This window comes from Zalophus californianus, chromosome 6 (assembly GCF_009762305.2).
Source record: "Zalophus californianus isolate mZalCal1 chromosome 6, mZalCal1.pri.v2, whole genome shotgun sequence".
Classification (NCBI taxonomy): Eukaryota; Metazoa; Chordata; class Mammalia; order Carnivora; family Otariidae; genus Zalophus; species Zalophus californianus.
The window spans coordinates 48,126,329-48,151,786 of NC_045600.1; the positions used below are offsets into that span (position 1 = coordinate 48,126,329).

The following is a 25,458-nucleotide window of genomic DNA, read 5'->3' on the forward strand; positions in this document are numbered from 1 at the left end:
CTACTGTAAACATGCATTACTTTAAAGGTGACTTTCTCTTAAAGTTCATTTGATGTAGTCATTATTGGTGGCGGAATTGTGGGCCTCGCCTCTGCCAGAGCACTCATCCTGCGACATCCAGCACTTTCCATTGGTGTTCTGGAAAAGGAGAAAGATTTAGGTATGTATAATATCAATGTTGCTCTTTGGGCTTAACCTGAAGACCTGCTCATTTCTTCAATCCTGCATCTTTCATGTTGAATGTTGGTGTTAGTACCCTGGTTAGGTTTCTCCATGAAGCAGAGCCAAGGACTAGAACTTGAGTTCTAGTCAAATAAATCACATAGGTGATTTATTTGAAAGGTTGTTTAGGAGGCAGGAGCGAGGGGATGTGGAGAGTAAACCAGGAAGGAGGAAAAGCCACAGGAGGGTACTTTATCATGGTTGCTGTTGTGAGCTTGATTCCTCTGGGGCCTCTGAGGAGCTACATCATCATTTCTAAGTATTGTGCTCATTTATTCATCAGCTCATGTTTCTACTGGCTGATGATTACCCCTGGGATGTTGAGGCATAGTCTTCTCTCCCCTCACTCCTCCACTTGCTAGGAATGGGCATGCAGAATGCCCAGAGCTATAGTGAGCCCTTGAAGTGGTTTGCTGGTGGTGAGAGGTGGGTTTGTGCACCAGAGTTGAAAACTGAAACTGAAATCAAAGATGGGCTGGGGGGATGTGGCATGGACACCAGGGATGGCTAGTAGAGGAAGTTACCGGTGCCCTGCCTGTAAGAATGAACTCAGACAGAATGTTCAATAATGTGGTCTCTAATGGCTTCAACTATGTCTGTTCCTCCACTTTGTAGGTTTTGTATCCATTGTGTAGTTACTCTTACCCTCTTTCTCTTGTCCGGTAGCTGTTCACCAGACTGGACATAACAGTGGTGTCATACATAGTGGAATTTATTATAAACCTGAATCTCTGAAAGCTAAATTGTGTGTGCAAGGTGCAGCCCTCATCTATGAGTATTGTAACCAAAAGGGAATTTCCTACAAACAATGTGGCAAGGTAAGCATTTTGCTAGGGCCTTGACTTACTTATAACTAGCATTTTCTTAGTGATGTTTAATGTTGAGTTAAAAAAAAAAACTGCTTTTCTTTCTTTATGTAATTTTCAAAATCTAATATTAGGAAATAACTAGAAAAGGTGGTACGACTCACTCCTTGTAATTTAAAAAGTAACAGATTTATTGACATATAATTTATATACCATACAGTTCATCCTTTTATTAAAGTGTTCAGTTCGATTTTTAGTATATTCATAAAACTGTGCAACTATTACCACTGTCTAATTTTAGAACATATTCATCACCTAATAAAGAAGCCCTCTGCCTGTTAACAGTTATTCCCAATACCTCTCACTTCCTATTTCTGCCTCTCCCCAGCTCTGACAACCGCTAATATACTTTCTCTCTCTGTGGATTTGCCTATTCTGGACATTTCCTGTAAATAGAATCCTATAATATGTTGTCTTTTGTGACTGGGTTCTTAGCATAATGTTCTCAAGGTTCATTCATCTTGTGGCATGAATCAGTACTTTATTCCTTTTTATAGTCCATTGTGTAGGAATACCACATTTTGTTTACCTCTTTATCAGTTGACAGACATCTGGGTTGTTTCCACATTTGACTATTATGTATCATACAGCTATGGGTGTTTATGTGCAAGTTTTTGTGTAGGCTTATGTTTTCATTTCTCTCAGATATATAGCTAGGAGAGAAATTCCTGGGTCATTTGTTAACTCCAATTTTAACATTTTGAGGAACTGCCAAACTGTTTTTCAAAGTTCTGCACTATTTTAAATGGCTGTCAGCAACTAATGAGGATTCTAGTATCTCTACATCCTTGTCAATACCTGTTACTGTCTGTCTCTTATTTTAGCAATCCTAGTGGATGTGAAGTGGTAGGTCAATGTGGTTTTGATTTGCATTTCCCTAGTAATTAATGGTGTTGAGCATCTTTTCATAGCTTATTGGCCACTCATTTGTCTTTGGAAAAATGTCTATTCAATTCTTTTGCCCATTTAAAAATTGGATTATTTGTCTCTATTCTTGAGTTGTATGTGTTCTTTATATATTCTGGGTATAGCCCCTTATCAGTTATATGATATTTACTAAAACACTACTAAAATATTAAAATATTTTTATGTATAAAACAAAATAGTAATAGTAATACTAATATTTTAAATAATGCTAAATATTTTCTCCTATTCTATAGACTTTCTTTTTTACTTTCTTGATGATATATTTTGAAGCACAGAAGCTTTTAATTTTGATGAAGTCCAGTTATCTTTTTTTCTTTTGTTGCTTATAGTTTTAGTGTCATATCTCAGAAATCATTGCCTAACCTGAAAAATTACTCATACATTTTTTTCTTCTAAGAGTTTTATTTTAACCTTAGCTCTGACATTTAGATCTATGATCACAGCCTCCCCCCCCCACCCCAATGAGTTGCTTTAATTCCAGGTGGTACAGAATTGGGGTAGATCAAAGATTAATGGGTAGACTTTGGCAGGATTCTAGGCTGGGTTTGCTCTGACTCAGAGCTAAGGTAGAAATGGCTGAGTGAGAAGAACTAAAGAGAAGATGAGCCACTATACAATACATTTTTTTTTTTTTTTACAAAAATGTATTCGTAAATGTACAACAGGGTCCAAGAGGACACTTTATTCTAGCTGTAGGTGGCAACAGATATGACAGATAATCTAGATGTGTAAACAGGAATTTTGGAATTAAGGATCACCATTGCCTCAGGCACAAGGAGCAGCTTATTTTTTGCCAGATTTCTTAATTCCAACTATGGCCAGAAGATCCTTTCCTGTAGCTTTCACTTTTAGCCCCTTGAGTGTCTTCTCTGTTTGTTTCTGCTTAAATGCCTTATCTTCCTAGTTCATTTCCTTGGCCTGCTTCTTTGGCTATTTCAGGGGCTTTCCACCTTCACTAGTCTACTGGTCTACTGTTTCTTCCCTAGACCCTGCCACCAGAAGCAGAGCCCCCCAACCCCACCCCCTACACCTATACTTCCAGTATATGATCAGTTTTAAATTGATTTTGGTATATAGTGTGAGGAAGGGGCTCAACTTCATTCTTTTGCGTGTGGCTATGCAGTTGTCTCAACACCATTTATTGAAAAAACTGTTCTTTCTATATAGTTTTGGCACCTTTATCAAAAGTTAGTTGAGGGTGTCTGGGTGGTGCAGTTGATTAAGTGTCCGACTCTTGGTTTCAGTTCAGGTGGTGATCTCAGGCTGAGATCTCAGGCTCCGCGCTGAGTGAGGAGTCTAGTTGAGTCTCCCTTTCCCTCTGCTCCTCCTGCCATGCTCTCTCTCTCAAATAAATAAATAAATCTTTTAAAAAAAGTTATTTGAGCATAAATGTAAGAGGGTATGTTTAGGATTCTTGATTCCATTCCATTGATGTATGTCTATCCTCATGCCAATACCATAGTATCTTGGTTACTATGGCTGTTTATTATATGTTGAAATCAGGAAGTGTGAGTCCTCCAACTTTGTCCTTTTTTCAGGATTATTTTGGCTATTCTGGGTCCCTTGCATTTCCATATGAATTTTAGGGTTGGTTAGTCAGTTTCTCAAAAAAAAAAAAAAGGTGGAAGTTTGATAGAGATTATGTTGAATCTATAGATCAGTTTGGGGAGTATTGCCGTCTTAACAATATTAAATCTTGCAAACCATGAACATGGGAATGTCTTCCCATTCTTTTAGATCTTCTTCCATTTCTTTCGACAGTGTTTTGTATTTTTCAGTATACAGGTCTTGCAATTTTTTGTTAAACTTATTCCTTGGTGTTTTACTCTTTTTGATGCTTTTGAGAGGGGAATTTTTTCTTAATTTCATTTTGGATTATTCATTGCTAATATATAGAATATGATTGATTTTCATATATCCTTTTCTCTTGCACCCTTGCTAAACTCATTATAATAGTTTTGTGTGTGTGTGTGGATTCCTTAGGATTTTCTATATGCAGGATAATGTCATCTGCAAGTAAGATAGTTGTACTCCTTTTTCAATTTGGATGCCTTTTAAAGATTTTATTTATTAATTTGACAGAAAGAGACACAGCAAGAGAGGGAACACAAGCTGGGGGAGTGGGAGAGGGAGAAGCAGGCTTCTCGTTGAGCAGGGAGCCAGATGCGGGGCTCGATCCCAGGACCCTGAGATCATGACCTGAGCCGAAGGCAGATGCTTAATGACTGAGCCACCCAGGTGCCCCTTGGATGCCTTTTATATATTTTTTTCTTGCCTAATTTCCCCAGGTAGAATCACAAATACAGTGTTTTTGTTTTTGTTTCTGTTTTTAAAGATTTTATTTATTTATTTGACAGAGTGAGAGAGGGAACACAAGCAGGGGTACTGGGAGAGGGAGAAGCAGGCTTCCTGCTGAGCAGGAGCCCGATGCGGGGCTCGATGCGGGGCTCGATGCGGGGATCAATCCCAGGACCCTGGGATCATGACCTGAGCTGAAGGCAGATGCTTAACGACTGAGCCACCCAGGCGCCCCATAAATACAGTGTTGAATAGAAGTAGTGAAAATGGACATCCTTGTATTGTTGCTTATCTTAGGGAGGAGAAAGCATTCAATTTTTCACTATTAAGTATGATGCTAGCTGTAGGTTTTTTATAGATGCCCTTTGTCAGATTGAGGAAGTTCCTGTCTATTGCTAAAGTCTTTTTTATTCTAAGATTTTTATTTTCTTTTTTTTTTAAATTAATTAATTAATTAATTTTTTGATGTAATGTTCCATGATTCCTTGTTTGCATGTAACACCCAGTGCTCCATTCAATACATGCCCTCTTTAATACCCATCACCAGGCTAACCCATCCTCCCAACCCCCTCCCCTCTAGAACCCTCAGTTTGTTTCTCAGAGTCCATAGTCTTTCATGGTACATCTCCCCCTCTGATTTCCCCCCCTTCATTTTTCCCTTCCTACTATCTTCCTTTTTTTTTTTTTTTAACATATAATGTATTATTTGTTTCAGAGGTACAGGTCTATTATTCATCAGTCTTACGCAATTCACAGCGCTCACCATAGCACATACCCTCCCTAATGTCTATCACCCAGCCACCCCATCCAAGATTTTTATTTTTAAGTAATCTCTACACCCAGCATGGGGCTCGAACCCACAACCCCGTGATCAAGAGTCACATGTTCTACCAACTGAGCCATCCAGGCGCTCCCAAGTTTGTTACATGTTTTTTATCACGAAAGGGTATTGGGTTTTCTCAAATGCCTTTTCTGCTTCTATTGAGGCAATCATGTTTTTATATTCTATTAATACGGTGTATTATAATACTTGACTTTTGGATGTTAAATTGATCTTGAATTCCTACAATAAATCCCACTTGGTCGCATCTTTTTTATATGTTCCTGTACTTAGTTTACTAGTATTGTGTTCAGGATTTTTGCATCAATATTCATATGGGATATTGGTCTGCAGTTTTATTTTCTTTTGTAACTGTGTTTGTTTTGAATATCAGGCTAATACTGGCCTCATAGATTTAGGTAAGAAGTATTCCCTCTTCTTCTGTTCTTTGAAGGAGTTTATGCAGAATTGTAGCTAATTTTTCTTTTTTTTTTTTTTAAAGATTTTATTTATTTATTTGACAGAGCGAGAGAGCACAGCAGGGGGAACAGTAGAGGGAGAGGGAGAAGCAGCCTCCCTGCCAATCAGGGAGCCCAATGCAGGGCTCGATCCCATGGGGTCATGACCCGAGCCGAAGGCAGACGCTTAACTGAGCCACCCATATGGCAGCATTCATGTGTAAAGAAAGCTTTTGAGCCTGAGCTTTTCTTTGTGGGTAGTTTTAAAGTTACTAATCCAATCTCTTTACTTGTTATAGGCCTAGTCAGATTTTTTTTTCTTCTTGAGTCAGTTTCAGAAGTTTGTGTTTTTCTATGAGCTTTTCCATTTCATATAGATTATCTAATTTGTTGCTATACAGTTATTCATAATATTTCCTTGTAAGTCTTCTCCATGTAGTTTTTAAGAATAAAAGTTTCTTGTTGCTATTAAAGATGCTACGAAGATTTTTTTTTTAAAGATTTTATTTATTTATTCATGAGAGAGAGAGAGAGAGAGAGAGAGAGAGAGGCACAGGGAGAAGCAGGCTCCCAAGGAGCAGGGAGCCCGATGCGGGACTCGATGCCAGAACCCCGGGATCATGACCTGAGCCAAAGGCAGACGCTAAACCATCTGAGCCACCGAGGCGCCCGATGCTATGACGATTTTTTAAAATAATGTGGGATAATGGTCCCAACATAGTGTTAAGTGAAAAAAGCAAGATATAAAATTGTATTTACACTTTTTATATTGAATTATAAGGGTTCTTTTATATATTCTGGATATTAGACATTATCAGCTATATGATTTGTGAATATTTTCACCCGTTCCTTGGGTTGTCTTTTCACTTTCTAGATAGTGTTCCTTGATTCCACTTCTATTTCTAAGGTTAATTATTTGCAGATTTAAATAACCTTTACACCTTGATTAAAAGTATTATTTCATGAAATTCTGGTGACTTCTTGCTATGAAATAGCAATCTGTGAATTCTAATGTGCCTGTGAATTCTAATGTACCTGTGAATGTGCATCTGTGCTTTTCTTTGTCAGTAGCTGTTAAGAAACTACCTCAGACAGATAGTTTGCCCAGAAATAAATAGAAAAAGAATACTGAGTAAAGTTGATTAATTTACTGTTTTTTTTTCCCTCTGCAATAAAATGCATTAGTAAATAGTTTATAATATACTTTATTCCAGGAAATAAAATGGATAGTGTTCTGTTAGTGATACTCCATTATACTGAATGCCACTGTCTTTTTGATATATTGGTATTTTATATACTCTTATAGAAATAAGAAGGCTGTTCTGTTTTTTTGTTTGTTTTTTTGTTTTTTATTCTTTTAATTGTAAAGACTATGCCACCTGTGCTACTCTCCCCTTTGGAATTGAGGGAGTAATGTTGATAACAGTTGCTGCTGTGGCCAAGATTCATGGAGCAACTATGATGGCAGAAGTGGAAATTGAGGCTACATCTTACTTTTGGGGAAAATTTGTTTTAATGCAGTTTCCTAAGACAACTTTTTTCAATGGAGGAGGAAATTGAGTTCATGAAGAAAGGGAGAAGTAGACAAAAATTAAACAAATTTGAATCATGTGATAATTTATTTAATTTTTTATTGACTTTATGTTTTATAGCTGATCATATGTTTAACTCTCCATATTCTTTATCTTGTTTTTGTTTTTGTTTTAAGCTCATAGTAGCTGTTGAACAAGAAGAAATTCCCAGACTTCAAGCCCTATATGAGAGAGGCCTGCAGAATGGTGTGCAGGGCCTGAGGCTAATCCAACAGGAGGATATAAAGAAGAAGGAGCCATATTGTAGGGTAAGTGATTCACTAACCCCACATACATGCTTACACAAGGACATTTTCATTTAGGGCTCAGTCCTGTGACATGGAGGCTGAGGGTGAACTTACAGAAAGCAAGAATCACTCTTCTGGGACAGTGAGGTGACAGCCACAAGAGGGCATTGCCACAAACTCTGAACACCTGATTTCTTCTTTCCCTGTGAGAAAATACCAAATCTGAAGAACATAAGCAAAGACAAGAGGAGGTCTGAGACCATATGGCAAATTGGGAAAACATTGAGTGGTGAGGTGTGGTTGATTCCCAGGGTGTGTAGGGAGAGATAACAGATGAGACTGGAAAGGCAGGATTAGGCTTGTGTAAAGGACTTAATATCCCTGCTAATAACTTTGAAGTTAGTAGGCATGAGGAGCCACTGAAATTTTTGAGGAGGGTAGCTATGTTATCTATGAGTGTAAAGGGTAGGTTGTAGAATATCTTGCTTAGAACATGCACTGGGGAGAACAGATCTTTTATTTATGAAAGAGACATGAATAATAATTTAATACTTACTCTGCATATTGACTTTCTTTGATAGTCTTTCAGAGGCTATCAGTCCTACCCCCAGTTTCACTAACTAGTCCAACGAATGGCTGTATCTCCTGTTCCTCACCACCATTATTTTTGTGGGGAAGAGGCAGAGGTATGTGCTAACATACCAGTTTCAGAAATTCAATATAAGCAAAATATCATGTAGAGTCACCACAATATAATGGCTTAATGACTGTCTAAACTTCTTTCTTTCTTTCTTTTTTAGAGAGGTAGGGGAGAAGGGGGAGGGAGAGTGAATCTTAAGCAGGTTCCACGCCCAGTGTGGAGCCCGATGTGGGGCTTCATCTCACGACCTTGAGATCATGACCTGAGCTGAAACCAAGAGTTGGACGCTTAACTGACTGAGCCACCCAAGTGCCCCTCCCCCCATTTTATTGACAATATATAATAGCTGGACTCCAGGTACCTGTCCTAGAGAATGTGACTTTGAACTCACTGCCAGGCAATGCTTATCAAAAGCTTGGTTTAATGGAAATAAAAATACTATTTATGAGTGATATTCTGGAGGATATGTAGACCGTTTATTCCTGTACATCTACACCACCCAAGTGGCACACCTGCATTGCAGTGTTTTTCTCTCCCCATCCTACTCTTTGACCCCAAATTACTCCCTTTGAATTATTCTTTGGTTTTATGGCATCAGCCTATGGAGGTCATTTTGACACTGGATGAGGATGAGGTTAGGATGAGGTTGAGAAGATAGGTTGTTCACTGTGCTACACAACATCGATCTTTGAGAACCTTCAGGAGAAATTTTTCTCAGAATAATTATGTTCTTTCTGAGCACAACTGACTTGTTTTTATCTTATGAACACAGAATCATTTAATTGATTGTGTTGTTGTGTTTATTGTGGCTGCAAGGAAGCTCAGAGACACACTTGTGCCCCACTCCTACCAGATATCTAGGGTCTTAAGCATATATTTTTATTTTTATGTATTAATTTCTCTCTTCATTTCATTGTATCTTTCCACTCTTATCTTCTATCTGCCTTGATTTTTTGGACTTTTTTTAATTGAATCTAACATACAACAAGAATCATAAATGTATAGCTTGATGAATTTTCATAAAGTGTGACCAGTACCTGGATCAACAGCAGAATGTTACCAGCCTCCCAATATTCTCCTCAAGCCCCTTCCTATCACTACCTTTCCCTTAAGGGTAATCACTATCCTGACTTCTTACATCATATGTTTTTGAATTGTATTTAAGTGGAATCATATAGTAGGTGCTCATTTTGTGTCTGAACTTATTTTATTTAGTATTATTTATGAAATTCATCCATATGTTGCATATAGTTGTAGTTTCATTGCCGTATAATTGTATGAAGGTAGAGGTCAAGGTACGTTTTTGAAGTCCATTGTATAAAGGTAGAGGTCAAGGTACATTTATTTTTTTTTCCAATCTGGATACCCAATTGACTCAGCACCATTTATCAAAGAGACCATTATTTCCCCACTGCACTGCACTGTAACCTTTGTGATACCAGGTGACTGTATGTATGGATTCTATGTCTGGACTCTATTCTGTTCCATTGTCTCTTCTTTTACCACTACTGTAATGTCTTAATTATCATAGCTTTTTAGTAGGTTTAAATATCTGGTCGGGAAATTCCTTTAACTTTGTTCTTCTTCAACATTATCTTGGCTGTTCTTAGAGATCTTTGTATTTCTATATATATTTTAGAATTATTTTGCTAAACCCCACAAGGTCGCCTTTTGTGATTTTGATTGAGTTTGCATTAAATTTTTAGGTCCATTGGAGACAATTTGTATCTTCACAATATTGCATCTTCCAATCCACGAACACAGTAGATCCATCCATTTATCTGTATCTTCTTTAATTCATTTCAAAAATGTGTTATAATTTTCAGTGTAGAGGTCTTTCATATCTCTTAGATTCATTTCTAGGTATTTGATGGTTTTTGATACTCTCATAAATAGTATTGTTACTTAAAGTTCATTTTCTCCTTGTATGTTGCAAATATATGGAAATATAATTGATTTTTGACCTTTCATCCATCTTGGATGTTAAATTCACATATTGATTCTAATAGTTTGTCTATAATTTGGGGGGGATTTTCTTTTCTTTTTTTTTCTTTAAAGATTTTATTTATTTATTTGAGAGAGAGAATGAGAGAGAGAGAGTACATGAGAGGGGGGAAGGTCAGAGGGAGAAGCAGACTCCCCGCTGAGCAGGGAGTCTGATGCGGGACTCGATCCTGGGACTCCAGGATCATGACCTGAGCCGAAGGCAGTCGCTTAACCAACTGAGCCGCCCAGGCGCCCTTGGGGGATTTTCTATGTAGTTGTATTGTCTGCAAATAATAACTTATTTTTTCTTTTCCAATTAATATACTTAGCTGGCTCAATGTTTAGTGCTGGTATATATTGTGTTGTGTTCCTTGTTTGTTTTTAGAAGCTGCTTCAAATCCTTTCTGCAAAAAAGACAAAGTAGAAATAGATTTTTCCCCCCTGAAGTTATCTTTAGTTATACAGTAAAGTTGGGTCAAAATATATGATTTTCTTTTTCTTTTTTCTTTTTAAGATTTTTATTTATTTAAGAGCACAGGCAGGTGGAGGGGCAGAGGGTGAGGGAGAGGGTGAGAGGCAGACTTCCCACTGAGCATAGAACCTGATGCAGGGCTCGACATGGGGATCGATTCGGGGATTGAGCCAAGGAACCTGAGATCATGACCTGAACCGAAGTCAGATGCTTAACCAACTGAACCACCCAGGCACCCCAAAATATAAGTTTTCTTTTTTTTTTAAGATTTTATTTATTTATTTGAGAGACAGAGACAGATAGTGACAAAGATAGCTAGAGAGAGCATAAGTGGGGAGGAGAGGGAGAAGCAGGCTCCTGCTGAGCAGGGAGCCTGATGTGGGGGCTCGATCCCAGGACCCTGGGATCATAACCTGAACTGAAGGCAGACACTTAACCGACTGAGCCACCCAGGCGCCCCTAGGTTTTCCTAATTAATATAAAGTTACTAAGAGGCTGATAATACCTAGGATTCCAAATAATGTTGAATGAGTTCTTCCTCCAGAGGTCATAGCGTCTTCAGCTCCAGCATATCCCACCTTTCCTTTCCTTTCCTTGGGTCTCAAAATAATCAAAGTGTTTTCCTTGTGGGATACCTAGACCTTCTATTCCCTATTCCTTTCTCCAGGTATTTCTTGTCTCTCTGAGATCTTGAATGAATGACTGATTTTTTTCTTTAAAACAAGACACATTCATTGAATATCTTATTTTGGCTGTCTGTTTCTTTCAGGCTTTGGCCAAATGCTACATGGTCTAAGCCAGGGTTGGCAGTACGGTCTGTGGGCCAAATCCAGCCTGCCACCTGTTTTTTATGGCCTATGAACTAAGAATAGTTTTTACATTTTTAAATGGTTGAAGAAAATTAAAAGAATCATATTTTGTGACACATGAAAATTATATGAAATTGAAATTTCATTGTCCAAAAATATTTATAGGAATACATATATTTTTTGTATTGTCTATGGCTGCTTTTGTACCAAACAGCCAAACTGAGTAGTTGCAGCAGAGATCATAGGTCCCGTGTGAAGAAAAATATTTAGTGGCTGGCTCTTTACAGAAAAGATTGCCAACCCCTGGTCTAAATAGTAGGGAACCACTGAAGGATTTGAGCAGAAGAATGGCATGTAAAATGTGCCAATTTAGGAGAGTTAATCAAGTTTCTGGTACATAGGTTGGAATTGGACTGGACATGGGAAAGAGGGGAGCTTTGAATTAGAGGCCAGAGCCAGCTGGAACAACAATCATAGTCTGTGGTGGAACTTTGTGAGGGGATTTAGAGAGAGGAAGAAATGGGAAGAGGAGCCCATGCTTTATATCATGCTTGACTGTTACAAAACAAACAAAGCAGCTTTTCACACATCATCAGGTGAGTCTTGATAGTGTTCTGTGTACCTCACCATGTGATCTTCACAGGTCTCAGAATGAGTAGATGAGCTATGTGTACATAGATAGTCAAATTATATGTCTACCCGTACTTTTTGTGTCTTATAAATGAGGAAAGCGATTCAGTTACTTTCCCAAGGTCACACAGCTCCTAAGAGTCCCTGCCCCCAGATCTGATTCAGAACTGGTATTTTTTCTATTCAGTTCAGCCAACATTTTCTTCTTTACTATGTGCCAAACGCTGTGTTAGGTACTGCAGGAATGAGGATGGGTCAGATACGGTGATTGGCCTAAAGAAAGGTGTAGTGTAGCCGAACATGAGATTCTAATACAGTGAAAAGTATTTTGATAGAGTTGATAAACTGTCTTGTATCTATCTTTGATAGAGCTGATACATTATCAACGTAAGGGAAAGCTTTTAGCTTAGTCTAGGCGTTTAGGAAAGCCTTCTTGAGGTGAACCTTCACTTGAAAGATGAGTAAGGAGTGTAACTTATAAAGGAAATACAACCTGCTTTTCTCTGAGGCCTCTGCAGAGCTGATCTACTTTAGATAATGCCACATTAGCATTATCTGACACTTTATGTGATGCCACATTATAATTATCTATGCCTAGATGTATTTAGTGGATGTAGTGGAAAATGGTTATTCATAAAGGTCTCTGAGTGAACCCTTCCTGGTCTTTCAACCCTACTGCTATTACCAGGAGTAGGGGCAAAATTTCTATAGTATGGGTTCATTTCTGTTTTCTCAAGCCTCTCCAGAAAGAAAAAGTTATCAGGGCAGCTCTAAAGGGCTTTTTGGACCAGATGTCTTTAAGGAGCAGATTAAATGGTCCCAAGGGAAGCATCTTGGAAATTTTCGTAAACTTTGTCTTTGGAGGATAGCTCTCGACAGTTCTCTCTCTGGGCAGATCCTGACTGCACACTCTGACCTTAGCTTTCATGAACTTTTTGCCTTTTCTTTCACACTGTTGGTCAACCACACGTTCATCTGTTCCTCTCTCCTCCTGACTGACTTCCAACTCCCAGCCTTTTATGTCCTGCTTGCCTAGTTCTTTTCCAGCCACCTGACCTGCAGTAGCCTCAGATTTCAAGCTCTGACCTGCTAACCTGTTCAGTGCATGCCCAGCCTCCTGGCTGACAGCCCGCCTGTCTACCAGCCCTGTCCTGGGCCCAGGGCGTTGAATTGCTTAGCCACAGTGACTCACTCCACCTTCCTCCAACCTATACGTATAGTGGGGCACACCAGCATCTCATGAGCAGGAACAAAACCAAGACTAGAAGGAAAAAGAAAGAAGGGAGACCTTTAAGGGAAGGCCTAGAGCAGAGAGAGATCTAGTATGTTTAAAGACAGCCCTCAGAAGTTCATTCATTCAGTAAAAGTTTGAGTGCCTTCTGTGTGTCAGGCATTGTGCTGGGGAATAGGAAAAATAAGATGAATAAGGAAGATACTGGGATTCCAAAAAATGATTGATACGAAGCACTTTTATAGCCTGTTTTTATCCCTCTTTTATTTGTCATGTAGTTTTATGTAAGGTGAGAAGTTTTTGTGACTAAGCTCTTGGTATTATCTTGTTAGTTTCCAAGGTTATTGTACCCCAAATACTATTTATAGTTTGAAGTTGGATTATGACCATTGACTTGTGAATTTGGAGGTGGTCAGGCAATATAAGATTGAATGTAAAAATCTTAAATGTGTATCTACTACATCAAGACAGAAGGAATGATTTCTGTGTTTGGCAAATGATCTCATATTCTGGAAGCAAGAATCAAGTTTCTCAAATGTTGCTTTCAATTTGTGACAAGAGACTATTGCGTGTTTTGTGAGCCTTTACCCCTAGTGTGGTCTGGCCATTTGGAATTAATGATCAGGGATGGGTGACAAAGTCAAAAGCTTTTAGAAGCTAAGCAGGTAGGGCGCCTGGGTGGCTCAGATGGTTAAGCGTCTGCCTTCGGCTCAGGTCATGATCCCAGGGTCCTGGGATCAAGTCCCGCGTCAGGCTCCCTGCTCCTTGGGAGCCTGCTTCTCCCTCTGCTTCTCTCTCTCTCTCTCTCTCTCTCTCTCTCTCTCTCTCCCTCTGTCTCTCATGAATAAATAAAATCTTTTAAAAAAATACAGATTAAAAAAAAGATGGTAAGCAGGTAAATGTATTGGAGTAGGGGTGGGGCTGACTACAAGAATGAGATATTTAAAATAATACTATCAGATATTATTGTAAAACTGCAACAATACCAGTTCCATGCTGGTCAGACGAGAGGATGGCAGCATTTACACACAGTTTCTGGGCATTAGTTGTCCTGGGGACCCAGGCTACCACCCTCTTAGGGAAAACTGATTGGGAGAACATAGTAAGGGAACAGAAAATGATGCTGTTTCCAAGGATTCACCAAAATCCAGTCAATACTTGGCGTGTGATATTCTATTCTTAAGAATTAGAAAAGCCAACGCACATTCAACATTTATTCCAAAAAATTAAATAAGTATGATTGTAGATCATTCATCTGTGGAGTTTGAGCATGTCTTGAGTGGCAAAACAAAAGCAAAAAACCCCACAAAACAACAACAGCAACACAACAACAACAAAAAACTCAGGCTATTAATTTCTCTATTACCTGAAGAGGAAGTTGGAGTTAACCACATAAAATCTCCATTCAATATTTGTAGTCCTGAAGCAAATTAGATCAACACTCTGCAAACATTGTAAATAGCTAGAACAACTCTGAGTCCTCACTGAGTGTGCATGACATGTGATACACTACTGGGAAAATCTCAGTGGAGTTTATTTAAAACAATCATTTGGGGCACGTGGGTGGCTCAGTCATTAAGCGTCTGCCTCCGGCTCAGGTCATGATCCCAGGGTCCTGGGATCAAGCCCTGCATTGGGCTCCCTGCTCAGTGGGGAGCCTGCTTCTCCCTCTCCCACTCCCCCTGCTTGTGTTCCTTCTCTCTCTGTGTCTCTGTCAAATAAATAAATAAAATCTTAAAAAAAAATAAAAACAATCATTTGGTGATACAGAATTTGACTCAGAATCAGATATGAATCAGAATCAGGTATGGTGAGGGATGAATAAAACTGAAAAACTCATTGTAGCAGCCAGGAGAACCCAGCAAAATTAACTCCCCTACAGAGGAGAATTATTTCCTGAGTACAAGAGATTTTCTTATTTAGCTAGTATTATTTCTTTTACTTGTTAGACATATTATTCAACATCAGATTTAGGCACCGAATTTTTGCCAAGAAATGATAATGTATGTAATCCATCAAAATTAACAGTAAAAAAATTCAGTGCCAAATAAAATTTGTTGAACAACCTATCCTCGATTATTTTTAATTGTATGATCTTGACTTTCATAATCCTATCCCAGGGTCTAATGGCTATTGATTGCCCATACACCGGCATTGTGGACTATCGGCAGGTGGCTTTGTCATTTGCCCAGGATTTCCAAGAAGCAGGTGGCTTTGTCTTAACCAATTTTGAAGTAAAAGATATTGAAATGGCTAAAGAAAGTCCGTCAGGAAGTAAAGATGGTAAGCCATCCTTGTCTTTTTTTTTTGAATACTTGCATTGACTTCTTTTTTTGTTTTTTGTTTTAGATTTTATTTATTTATTTGACAGAGAGAGCACAAGTAGAGGGTGCTGGAGGCAGAAGGAGAGGGAGAAGCAGGCTCCCTGTGGAGCAAGGAGCCCAGTGCAGGGCTCAATCCCGGGGCCTTGGGATCTGACCTGAGCCCAAAGCAGACACTCAACCGACTGAGCCACCTAGGCACCCCACTTATATTGACTTCTAAGCCAGCTATTTTTGGCTGGGGTGGTACTGGCAGGAGGGCCACCAGAAGCTAGGCTAAAGTAGGGTGCAGAGCTGGATGCAGGTGCAAAAGGGATGAATGTGAGATTGGATGTGGGAGAACTGGGGCTTCTGGTGAGTCTTGAGCTGATAGAATTTGGCACTGACTGGACACTACTGACTGGCGCTAAAACCTGACCTGCCAAGACTGTTAATGAAACACTAGCCTCTAGACACTTACTTATTTTGTAGATATATAGTCAGAATCCCTTGGGGATGCTTATTAAAAATGCAGATTTCAGGGCGCCTGGCTGGCTTAGAAGAGCATGCGACTCTTGATCTCAGGGTTGTGGGTTTGAGCCCCATGTGGGGGTGTAGAGATTACTTAAAAATAAAATCTTTAAAGAAAAATGCAGATTTTAGCATCACCCAGTCTTAATGAATCAGACTGTCAGGAGACAGGGTATGACTCAGCCATTTTGAACTCTCCCTGCGCCCCACCATTGTAGACTACTTAGAGTTTGTTTTGTTTTGCTTCGTTTTGTGGATAATTTTTTTTTTAAACCAAATGAATTGGTTTGTAACCTTGAATTTTTTTGACATTTTTGCTATTGGGAAATTTGAAGGAGAAAAAGTATAGTGTTCAGTTCTTCCTTAACTGGTTTTTATTTATTTTATTTATTTTAAGATTTTATTTATTTATTTGGCAGAGAGAGACACAGCGAGAGAGGGAACACAAGCAGGGGGAGTGGGAGAGGGAGAAGCAGGCTTCCCACCGAGCAGGGAGACCGATGTGGGGCTCAATCCCAGGACCCTGGGATCATGGCCTGAGCAGAAGGCAGACACTTAATGACTGAGCCACCCAGGTGCCCCCCTTCACTGGTTTTCAAGGAGATTTAGGCCATTTGAATCATTCTCCCAGTGTCCTTCTAAATACTAATATGATGAGCAAAATTGTTAAGTAATTAAGATTGGTATAGGTAGGTAGCATAAAATCAAATTTATGATCCAAGCAAATCATATTCTTTACCTGGTGTACATATGCTTTTTAAGACTTTGAAATCCCATGTGCCTGATTGGGAACTAATTTTATAAATAGTTTATTATTGGAACTTTTTGTATTGTGATAACTCTTACTTCTCTATGCAGCCTAGGATCTGCAAAGACTCAGCCTATAGCACTTAGACAAAAAGCACTCATTAGTCCTTTGCGAAAATACATACTAATTAATGATGATCAGTGTTGCGCAGTGGCAGTATTGTAGCCAATGAGGTTTATCCGAGGTGTGATTATTGCTAAGTGATTAATGATGATCTATCTATTTTACAGCTTGGTTTCTAGGATTGTAGTTCAGAGAAAAGCTGGGACTGCCTATGTAGGATCTGAGGTGGGGAGTGGCTTATAAGCATAGACTAAATGAATTAAAACAAGTTTGAAAAGAGGCCAGAGTTTTATATATTATCAAATATGAACTAGTTTAATCTTGTTACTTCATAAAGAGCTTTAGAATGAAAAGTGGGAGGCACTCATGGTTACAAATAAGAAAATTGTTGACATTTGTTACTAGTATAATATTTCAAAAATGTAGGCCCTCTTTACCAAAAATAAATCTTTCACTAATTCTTTCTTTTTTTTTTCAGGGACGAAATATCCAATCGTTATAAGGAATACAAAGGTAAAGATTCTTAAACAACACTACTTGCATCTACTTTATCTACTTTCATTCCCTCTCCTCCCATAAAAGTTGAATTAATCACAGTGCTGTTTTCTGTCCTTGGATGAATTTTGTCTAATGTAGAAGTTATTCTGAGAGAAATTCTTTGAGAGCAGTTTAAAAAAGCTTGCTTTTTAAGAAGGGTTTCAACTGAAAATATCTTCACAAAGTGATTGTGCCAGCGAAGAATACGATTATAAGCCCTTGGTGTATTTAAGGCAAAACTGATAAATATTTTATTGCTCCGCCTACTTAGCTGCATTAACTTATTAACTCTCTCCCAGTTAGAGGACTTTGGTGGAGGGCAGATTGCTCAGAGGGAAATGAACTGCTTTCCTTCATCTCCATGTAGTCTAAAACAAGAGCTATTGAATGGCACGGAAGCATTGCATTTGCTGTATATTCTCTGATCAGAGTTCAGTCACGTGAGTAGAGTCATTAATGAGGTTGTAGGATTTATTACAGGAATTAGGTCTTACACAGTTGTGAAGGGATCTGGGGAAGCACAGGTTCAGAAGGGGAGTTGGCAGATCAGAGGCATCTCCAGCCAGTCTGCGAAGCCAAGTGTGTCCAACTGCTAAAGTGGAACTGCAAATGGGAAGCTCATGAAGCATTCTGGGGTAGCTCTTGCCTCTCACCCAAGTAGTGGGAGAGGGCAGCACTTGGTCACTAGGATCGATAGTTGGGAAGCAGAGCTAAATATGGAGCTGTAATTCACTTAGCAGTGGGTTTTTGTCACCACACTGGACTGGAATGACCTTCAGAAAATAATGGCTGCTGCTTTACTTCTGCCTGCCAAATCATATGCAATTCCTATTTTGGTCAACTTTAAGTTGGAACCATTACAAGGAAGGGGATTCTATCAGTTAGAGTTCCCAGCTCAACCAAATTGACAAGGTTAAACACCCACAGTCCATCCCTTTTCAACTTGGCATCCATTTACTTATGACCACATTTAACTACCAAATACAGACAGTAGCAAAAATTATGATTCCACCTACACGATGCAGCTATCTTTTATACAACTGAAGGCATGCTAACTCTCCAAAAAAGATACGAAGTCCACTCAATCCATCTTTGGGTGATTTTCATTTCTTTTTAGCTGAGTCACATTCCCTCTTCGAGATCCTTTAACTTAAATACTGAGATGTAAGGTTACCCACTACTTAAATATATTAGATCAGTAGCTCTCAACTGGAGGTGATTTTGCCACCCAGGAGATAATTCAGCAATGTCTGGAGACATTTTTGGTTGTCACAATTGATGGAGGGGGTCAGCGCTACCGTCATTTAGTGGGTAGAGGCCAGGGATGCTGGATGTGAGGGATAGGCCCCCACAACAAAGAGGTATCTGGCCCCAAACGTCAGTGGCACTGAGATTGAAAAGCCCCGTGTTAGATAATGGAGAAATGGTAGAGATGGGTGTATCAGTCTTCTTCTTTATCATATACCACAGCCTGGCTGGCTTAGAGAGCAGAAATTATTTTCTCACAGTTCTGGAGGCTCAAAGTCTAAGAACAAGGTACCATCAGACTTGGTTTCTGGTGAGATCTCTCTTCTTGGCTTGTAGACGGCTGCTTTCTTGTGGGGTCCTCATGTAGTCTCTTCTCTGTGCGTGCACATATGCAGAGAGAGCAGTCTCTATTATCTTACTCTTAGAAACGCACCAGTCATTCCAGACAGATTAGGCGACCTCATATAATCTTAACTACCTCCGAAAGGCTCTGTCTCCAAATACGGTCACCTTAAGAGCGGGGTCTTCAACATATGCACTTGTGGAATTACGGTCACAGTTCAATCCGTAACAATGAGGAGAAAGAAAGAATTGGGTAATATATAGTCAAATATATTTATTTCAAAGTCAGAAAGAAATACTCATAACCACTACATTCTTCATTTCCCTCACTGATCACATGGTTATAGCTGATATTTATAATTTCCTCCTACTACATATTTCATAGCTCCTTTGCCCTTGGCAAGCATCTCAGCTAGTCATGTTCCGGTTTGGTGGGATAACTCAAACTTTCATTCCTGAAGTGTCTGTGCCATTAGTAGCCCTGCCTATTTTGGGTTTTGGTGGTTTCCATTAACTTTTATATCAATCTATGGAAATATTAAGAGAGACCCCCGGGAGATATATATTTGGGACATATTTCTCTTTATCATCCCTAGTACTCTCTGTGTGGTAGCAACCCTAATTCTCCATGAGACTCATTTCCAGTTTCCCCCTTCAGTACAGTAATCCTTTCTGCCTGTTGATTCACTGATACAAGGAACCCAAAGTGGTCAGGTATGGCAGTATCAACTTACAGGATAATGGAACGATTTTTTATTCTCTAATGAAGCATTTCTCCTTTGGGAATCAAGACTTCTAAACATCAGAGACCAAAATTGTGGGGATAGCAAGCAAAAATTTCACTAGTGAATTACTGTAATAGTAAGGAGCTACTCCCATTTCTCCCATTTCTACCTCTTGATTTCTAAACCTGTGAATCCTGGCTCTGAGTGAAGCAACACCATATAGTAATCATATAGAGCATCCTGAAAGACATTGCCCCAGCCCTGCAAGGTGTTGCCAGCCAGCTAGTTCTGTTTTGAATCTTCAAAAACCCATTCTACTTTCTGTCACCTAGCAGCTTCAGGACAATGGAGAAAATGGTCAGATCAGTGAATTCCACAAGAATGAACTTATTGTTATGCTTCGTTTGTTGTAAAATAAGCTCACTGATCAGAAGTAATGCTTCTGGGCAAAATACCATAATGGTGAATAAGAGATCCTGTAGGTTCACAGATGGTGGTTTCCTCAGAAGCATTGTAAGCAGGGAAGACAGATCTATATCCAGAGCAAGTATCTATTTCAGTGAGGACTAAGTGCTGGTCTTTCTCTCTTTTTTTTTTTTTTATTTGATTGAAGTGGTCCAGGGACCATATCAGTAGCTTTGTTGATCTCTGCTGTTGGCAGATTGAGCATTCAGCAGTGGCTATAGGCAGATCAGCGTTGGGGAGTAAGTCCATGTTGCTGAATGCATGCATTACCCCCATCCTTGTTGCTCTAACCGTTTAGTTCAGGGAGCCATTGAGTAAGGACAGGGGTGCCTGGGGAAAGAAGCTAATTAACATACATAGATCAGGTCATCCTGTCTACTGATTATCAAAATCTTCATCTGCCATGTTTACTCTGAGTGAACATTCACATGGAACTCAAATATCTTTACTCACTGAGCCTGTTTGGAGAGGTCCATTCACCTACCTTTTTTCCGGAGCTCCTTTTCCTAACCAACCAGCCATAGCATTAGTTATTGCACATGAAGCAGTATAGACCTGTACTTCTATCCATGTTTCCTTCTAGGTGAGGTAAACAACAGGTATGGTGTTCAAAGTTCTGCCCACTGGGAAGATTTCCCTACACCACAGTCCTTCAGGGTCACTCGTTTGTAGCTGTTCAGTTTCAAGTGCGAGAATGTTGTGTAGAACCGTTTGTAAACCAGGCCTGTGTTTTTCCTTCCTTGGTCAACTGATCATGGAGACCTTCCCATAGGGCCACAGGTGCAACTGGAAAAGGAGGAGGTAATTTAGCAGGACTAGGGGCCATGGGAATTTGAGCCACCTGCCTCTGTAACTTATGTATGCCTGCAGGACCTGTACATCCCTGATCTTGTATATTCTGCTACCCCTTGATGACAGAGTACTGCTGTACACACCCAATTTTGTGGCTTGGTGAGTCAGACAACATACAGTTAATAATGGATAGTTCACATGGTAACTTAGTGATCTGTGGTCAAGTATTGAGTCAAAGCCAGAAGCACTTTCTCAAAAGGAAGACAGTTATCTGCAGATGGTATAACTTTCCTCCAAAATCCTAAAGTTCTGTGTTGTGATTTGCCTATAGGGACCTACCAAAGTCTCCATAAAACATCGCTGTCTGCCACAGACACCCTGATTACCATCAGATCTACTGGGTCATGTGGCCCAAGTGACTGACAGAGCATCCAGGATCTCCATTCAAAGAAGGATTAAAAGTCTGTTTCTGCTCCCACCCTCATCGGAAGGGCCATTTTCACTAGAGTATGGCATCATGTGATAGAAGATAGGCAGGGGCCTCTGGGATACCAGTGAAAATGTATTTCACCCACAGTTGCTATAGCTGTTGCCTTTTATTTTGGCATTTACCTTTAGTATAGTTAAATATAATTAAACATTTTTATTTTTATTTACTTTTTAAAAAGATTTTATTTATTTGAGAGAGAGAGCGAGAGAGAGAGAGAAAGAGATCATGAACAGGGGGGAGTGACAGGCAGAGGGAGAAGCAGACTCCCCGCTGAGCAGGGAGCCCAATGTGGGACTTGATCCCAGGATCCTGGGATCATGACCTGAGCAGAAGGCACTTATCTGACTGAGCCACCCACGCGCCCAAACATTTTTTTAATAATTAAAAAATTTGAGTCAACTTATCAAGTTGAATGTCTGTGCTTTTATGAGAGGTTAAAAGAGGTTAAATTAAGAATAAATTTTGGGGGGGCGCCTGGGTGGCTCAGTCGGTTAAGTGTCTGACTCTTGATTTTAGCTCAGGTCATGATCTCAAGGTTGTGAGATTGAACCCTGTGTCAGGTTCTGCCCTGGGCATGGAGCCTGCTTAAGATTCTCTCTCTTCCTTTCCCTCTGCCCCTCCTCCTCCTCCCTCTCTTAAAAAATAAATAAATAAATAAAGTTTGGGGGAGAGGATTTGCAAACTAAAGATTTATATGTTATATACGGGGGAAAAGTCTGTTTCACTTCTGAAATAGCAAGAGAGATGCATAGTTTATTTTTTTAAAGAAATTTTTGTTTGAACAAATAAATCAGTGTTTGCCTAAATTTTGATTTTGGATGTGAAATTAGTGTATTACTGAACTTAATTATTATTTCATGTTTGGCATAAAATTATTTCAGGTACCTATGAAAGTTTTTAGTCATTTCTTTCTTTGGAACTGTTCCCTGAGTTTTTAAAAGAGAATTTCTAGGTTATTGCATGGTGGTACCATTTTACAAATTCTCTTATCTTTGCATTTATCATTAGTCTTATTTACATTTTATGTTCTAAGAACAAAAGAATTGCTGACCTTTCAAGTAGGAACTAGTAGATTTCACATAAAAATATTTCAAGTACTTTTGGTATACCTCTAGATGAACCGGAAAGATATTAGCCTATTTAGAAGAAGGCATTTTTTTTTGTTGTTGTTGACATAGCTCTTCAGTAAGGGCTGGAAAGAAAGAATGTCAAGATGTAGTTCTGAGGCTTCAGAAACAGGTTTTATGAGAAAGAAGTCTAGGGACAGGAAATTACCTGGAGCAAGGGGGGGGGCACTAATTTTAATTTTTAATTAAATTTTTCTTATGTAATCTGTAAGAATTAAAGAGATGGGAATTAGAGTGTGGTAGGGAGTTGGGGTTAAATGAAATCATTTAGGAAATAGGGTGACAAATGGGCTAATGCTGGCAGGGTAGAGCAAAAAATATGCAGATGATCACAAAATACAATTTATGGGAAAATATAGCAGCCTAAGATTAGTAGTCTCCTAGTCATTAAAGCAAACCTTAACTATATTGTGTGTTCTTGGTGAATGTGCATTGAAAGGATGAGATTTCAAAAGTAGCCTCAATTTACAAAGTACATATTGATCAGGAAGGAGAAATTGGTTGGTGGGTTGGAGTTGAGCAAGATTATTGAGTGGGAAGCAACCTGAGAGTAACAGGGTAGTTACTCATAGATACGACAGAAGTTGTCTCAAATACAGAGGAGGCCATATTGGTGGGAGCCATCCATTTAAATGAAGTTCGCTTCTTAATACAGCGAATAGTTAAGTTTCATGGTAGGTCTTAGTAAAATAGGGGTGTGTGTTTGTCTAACTTAAGTATCCTTGCAACGTCAATGATTGTACCTCTAAAGTATAAAATTTAAGGTGACATCTTCTTGTGTGCTAGTACCCTAGGTTTCTAGCTGCTACCTAGACGCTGAAGAACTTATTTTGCTGATACTTGCACTTAATTTCTTCTTTTAAAAGAAATAAAAAGAAAAAAGTCCATTTCTGTACCCTTACTATCCTTTCTATCACCTCTTCTCCTCCCTTGACCTATTTTTCTCCTCTCTACTTGCTACTGTTTATTTTCTTTTGCACTAGGGAGAGGAGGTTCAGTGTCAGTATGTTGTGACATGTGCAGGACTTTACTCAGACCGTATTTCAGAGTTGAGTGGCTGTAATCCTGATCCTCGAATTGTACCATTCCGGGGAGATTACCTGCTCTTGAAGCCAGAAAAATGCTATCTTGTAAAAGGAAATATTTATCCGGTAGGTAATGATGCTTCTGCCTTCTCACCCTTCTCCAGATGGCTGTGGGCAAAAAGGGAACGAAACAAAAATTTTTACTTTGGTCAGAAGTTAAGAGCTATTTTGAAGTGCTTTTTGAACAAGCATTTCACCTGTTTCTCTTGTCATTAAATCCCTAAATCTTTATGCTGAAATCATGGTAATGAAATTGTAATTAAGTGCCTACAAGTGCATGTCTCTAGAAAGCAGAGTGTACCATGGGAGGGACTATGAAGAACCCAATTCCTCCCCCTCTCTGGTGGAAGGAGCACATAAGAGAACTTTCCCTTACAGCATGCCCAGATACCCAGCTGAGAAAGATCTCAGTTCAGGATAGATAGGTGCAGAAAAGGGGATGTGACCACTCTGTAGTTTCATGGTATAGACAGAGCCATTTCCAGGAAGAATTTATTCTTCTCTCTGGAACTACCAGGTAGTTGAACCAGATGAAATTGCCACTATTCAGCTATTTAATGTCTTTGATGGTGCCAAAACATACATTTTATCTGCTTCAACCTAATGCATTTCCACTTTCTAAAAGCCTATACTATAAATGAGTGTTTTTTCCTGGCAGCTCTGATTTTACTTGCCAGCCACATACATTCCTAGTTGTGGGGGAGGGGCTGGGGAGTGGGGTAGCCTGAACTAGTACAGTTCTCTCTCTTTTTAATCCAGAAAGAGGAATACATGGGACGGTATATATCAGTATCAATAGCATCACTGTTTCCTGTGTGGCATTTCTAGGCAGAAGCGTGTTATATAAATATAGAAAAGACTATCTGAATAACAGATCAAAAGTAATGCAACTTAAATGCATCGGAAGAAAGTGTTTTATATTACTAGTTGAGTGTTTGCATATATAATAGAATGTAATATGAAATGATAACTCTGCCATGTTAAATCCATAGGTCCCAGATAGCCGGTTTCCTTTCCTAGGGGTTCACTTCACACCGAGGATGGACGGCAGTATTTGGCTAGGGCCTAATGCGGTTCTTGCCTTTAAACGAGAGGGCTACAAACCCTTTGACTTCAGTGCCAGAGATGTTATGGATGTAATTATGAAGAGGTAACTTTATGTAAAAAAAAAAAGATTTTATATGCTTATGTTTTTAATGTGGGAAATTTTATCTTTCTTGATATTCTATTTATTGGGTAAATCCTCGTATTTGTAATTGGGATATTGATTTTTTTTGTTACTCCAGATTAGGAGCTTTGTGGAATAAACATAATGTTTTAACTACTTCAAGAAAATTCTAGGATGCCTAGGTTTCTCAGATGGTTAAACGTCTGCCTTTGGCTCAGGTCATGATCCCAGGGGCCTGGGATTGAGCCTGCACTGGGTTCCCTGCTCACTGGGGAGGGTGCTTCTTCCTCTCCTTCTGCCATTCCCTCCGCTTGTGCTCTCTAGCTCTCTCTATTTCTCTGTCAAATAAATAAATCTTTAAAAAAAAAAAGAAAGAAAAAAGAAAATTCTGATGAGCCAGGGTAGTGTCTTGGTCAAAAAGAACAAGACCAAGAGCCAAACACATATCTGACAATCCAAATCTTGTTTGGCTAATCTTCTAGTTGAGTTTGGAAAAAAAAAGTTCCTTCAGAATTAGTAGATGCCTTACGTTGATAAGATCATTTCAAGCCAGTCACCATTATTTTGAAAACCACTAGAGAAATTGCTGATAACCAAAG

At 39.2% G+C, this 25,458-nt stretch overlaps 1 protein-coding gene across 2 annotated transcripts in view; it reads left to right on the forward strand.

The window, feature by feature from the left end:
- Nucleotides 1-25,458, forward strand: part of L2HGDH (L-2-hydroxyglutarate dehydrogenase) — a 43,704-nt gene that overhangs the window by 4,255 nt on the left and 13,991 nt on the right. For both annotated transcript variants that reach the window (XM_027569990.1, XM_027569992.1), the window contains 7 exons: nt 45-160; nt 889-1,040; nt 7,300-7,431; nt 15,299-15,461; nt 17,359-17,393; nt 23,590-23,757; nt 24,684-24,841. In XM_027569990.1, coding sequence (XP_027425791.1) covers nt 45-160; nt 889-1,040; nt 7,300-7,431; nt 15,299-15,461; nt 17,359-17,393; nt 23,590-23,757; nt 24,684-24,841 — 924 coding nt within the window. The remainder of the gene's footprint in view (nt 1-44; nt 161-888; nt 1,041-7,299; nt 7,432-15,298; nt 15,462-17,358; nt 17,394-23,589; nt 23,758-24,683; nt 24,842-25,458) is intronic.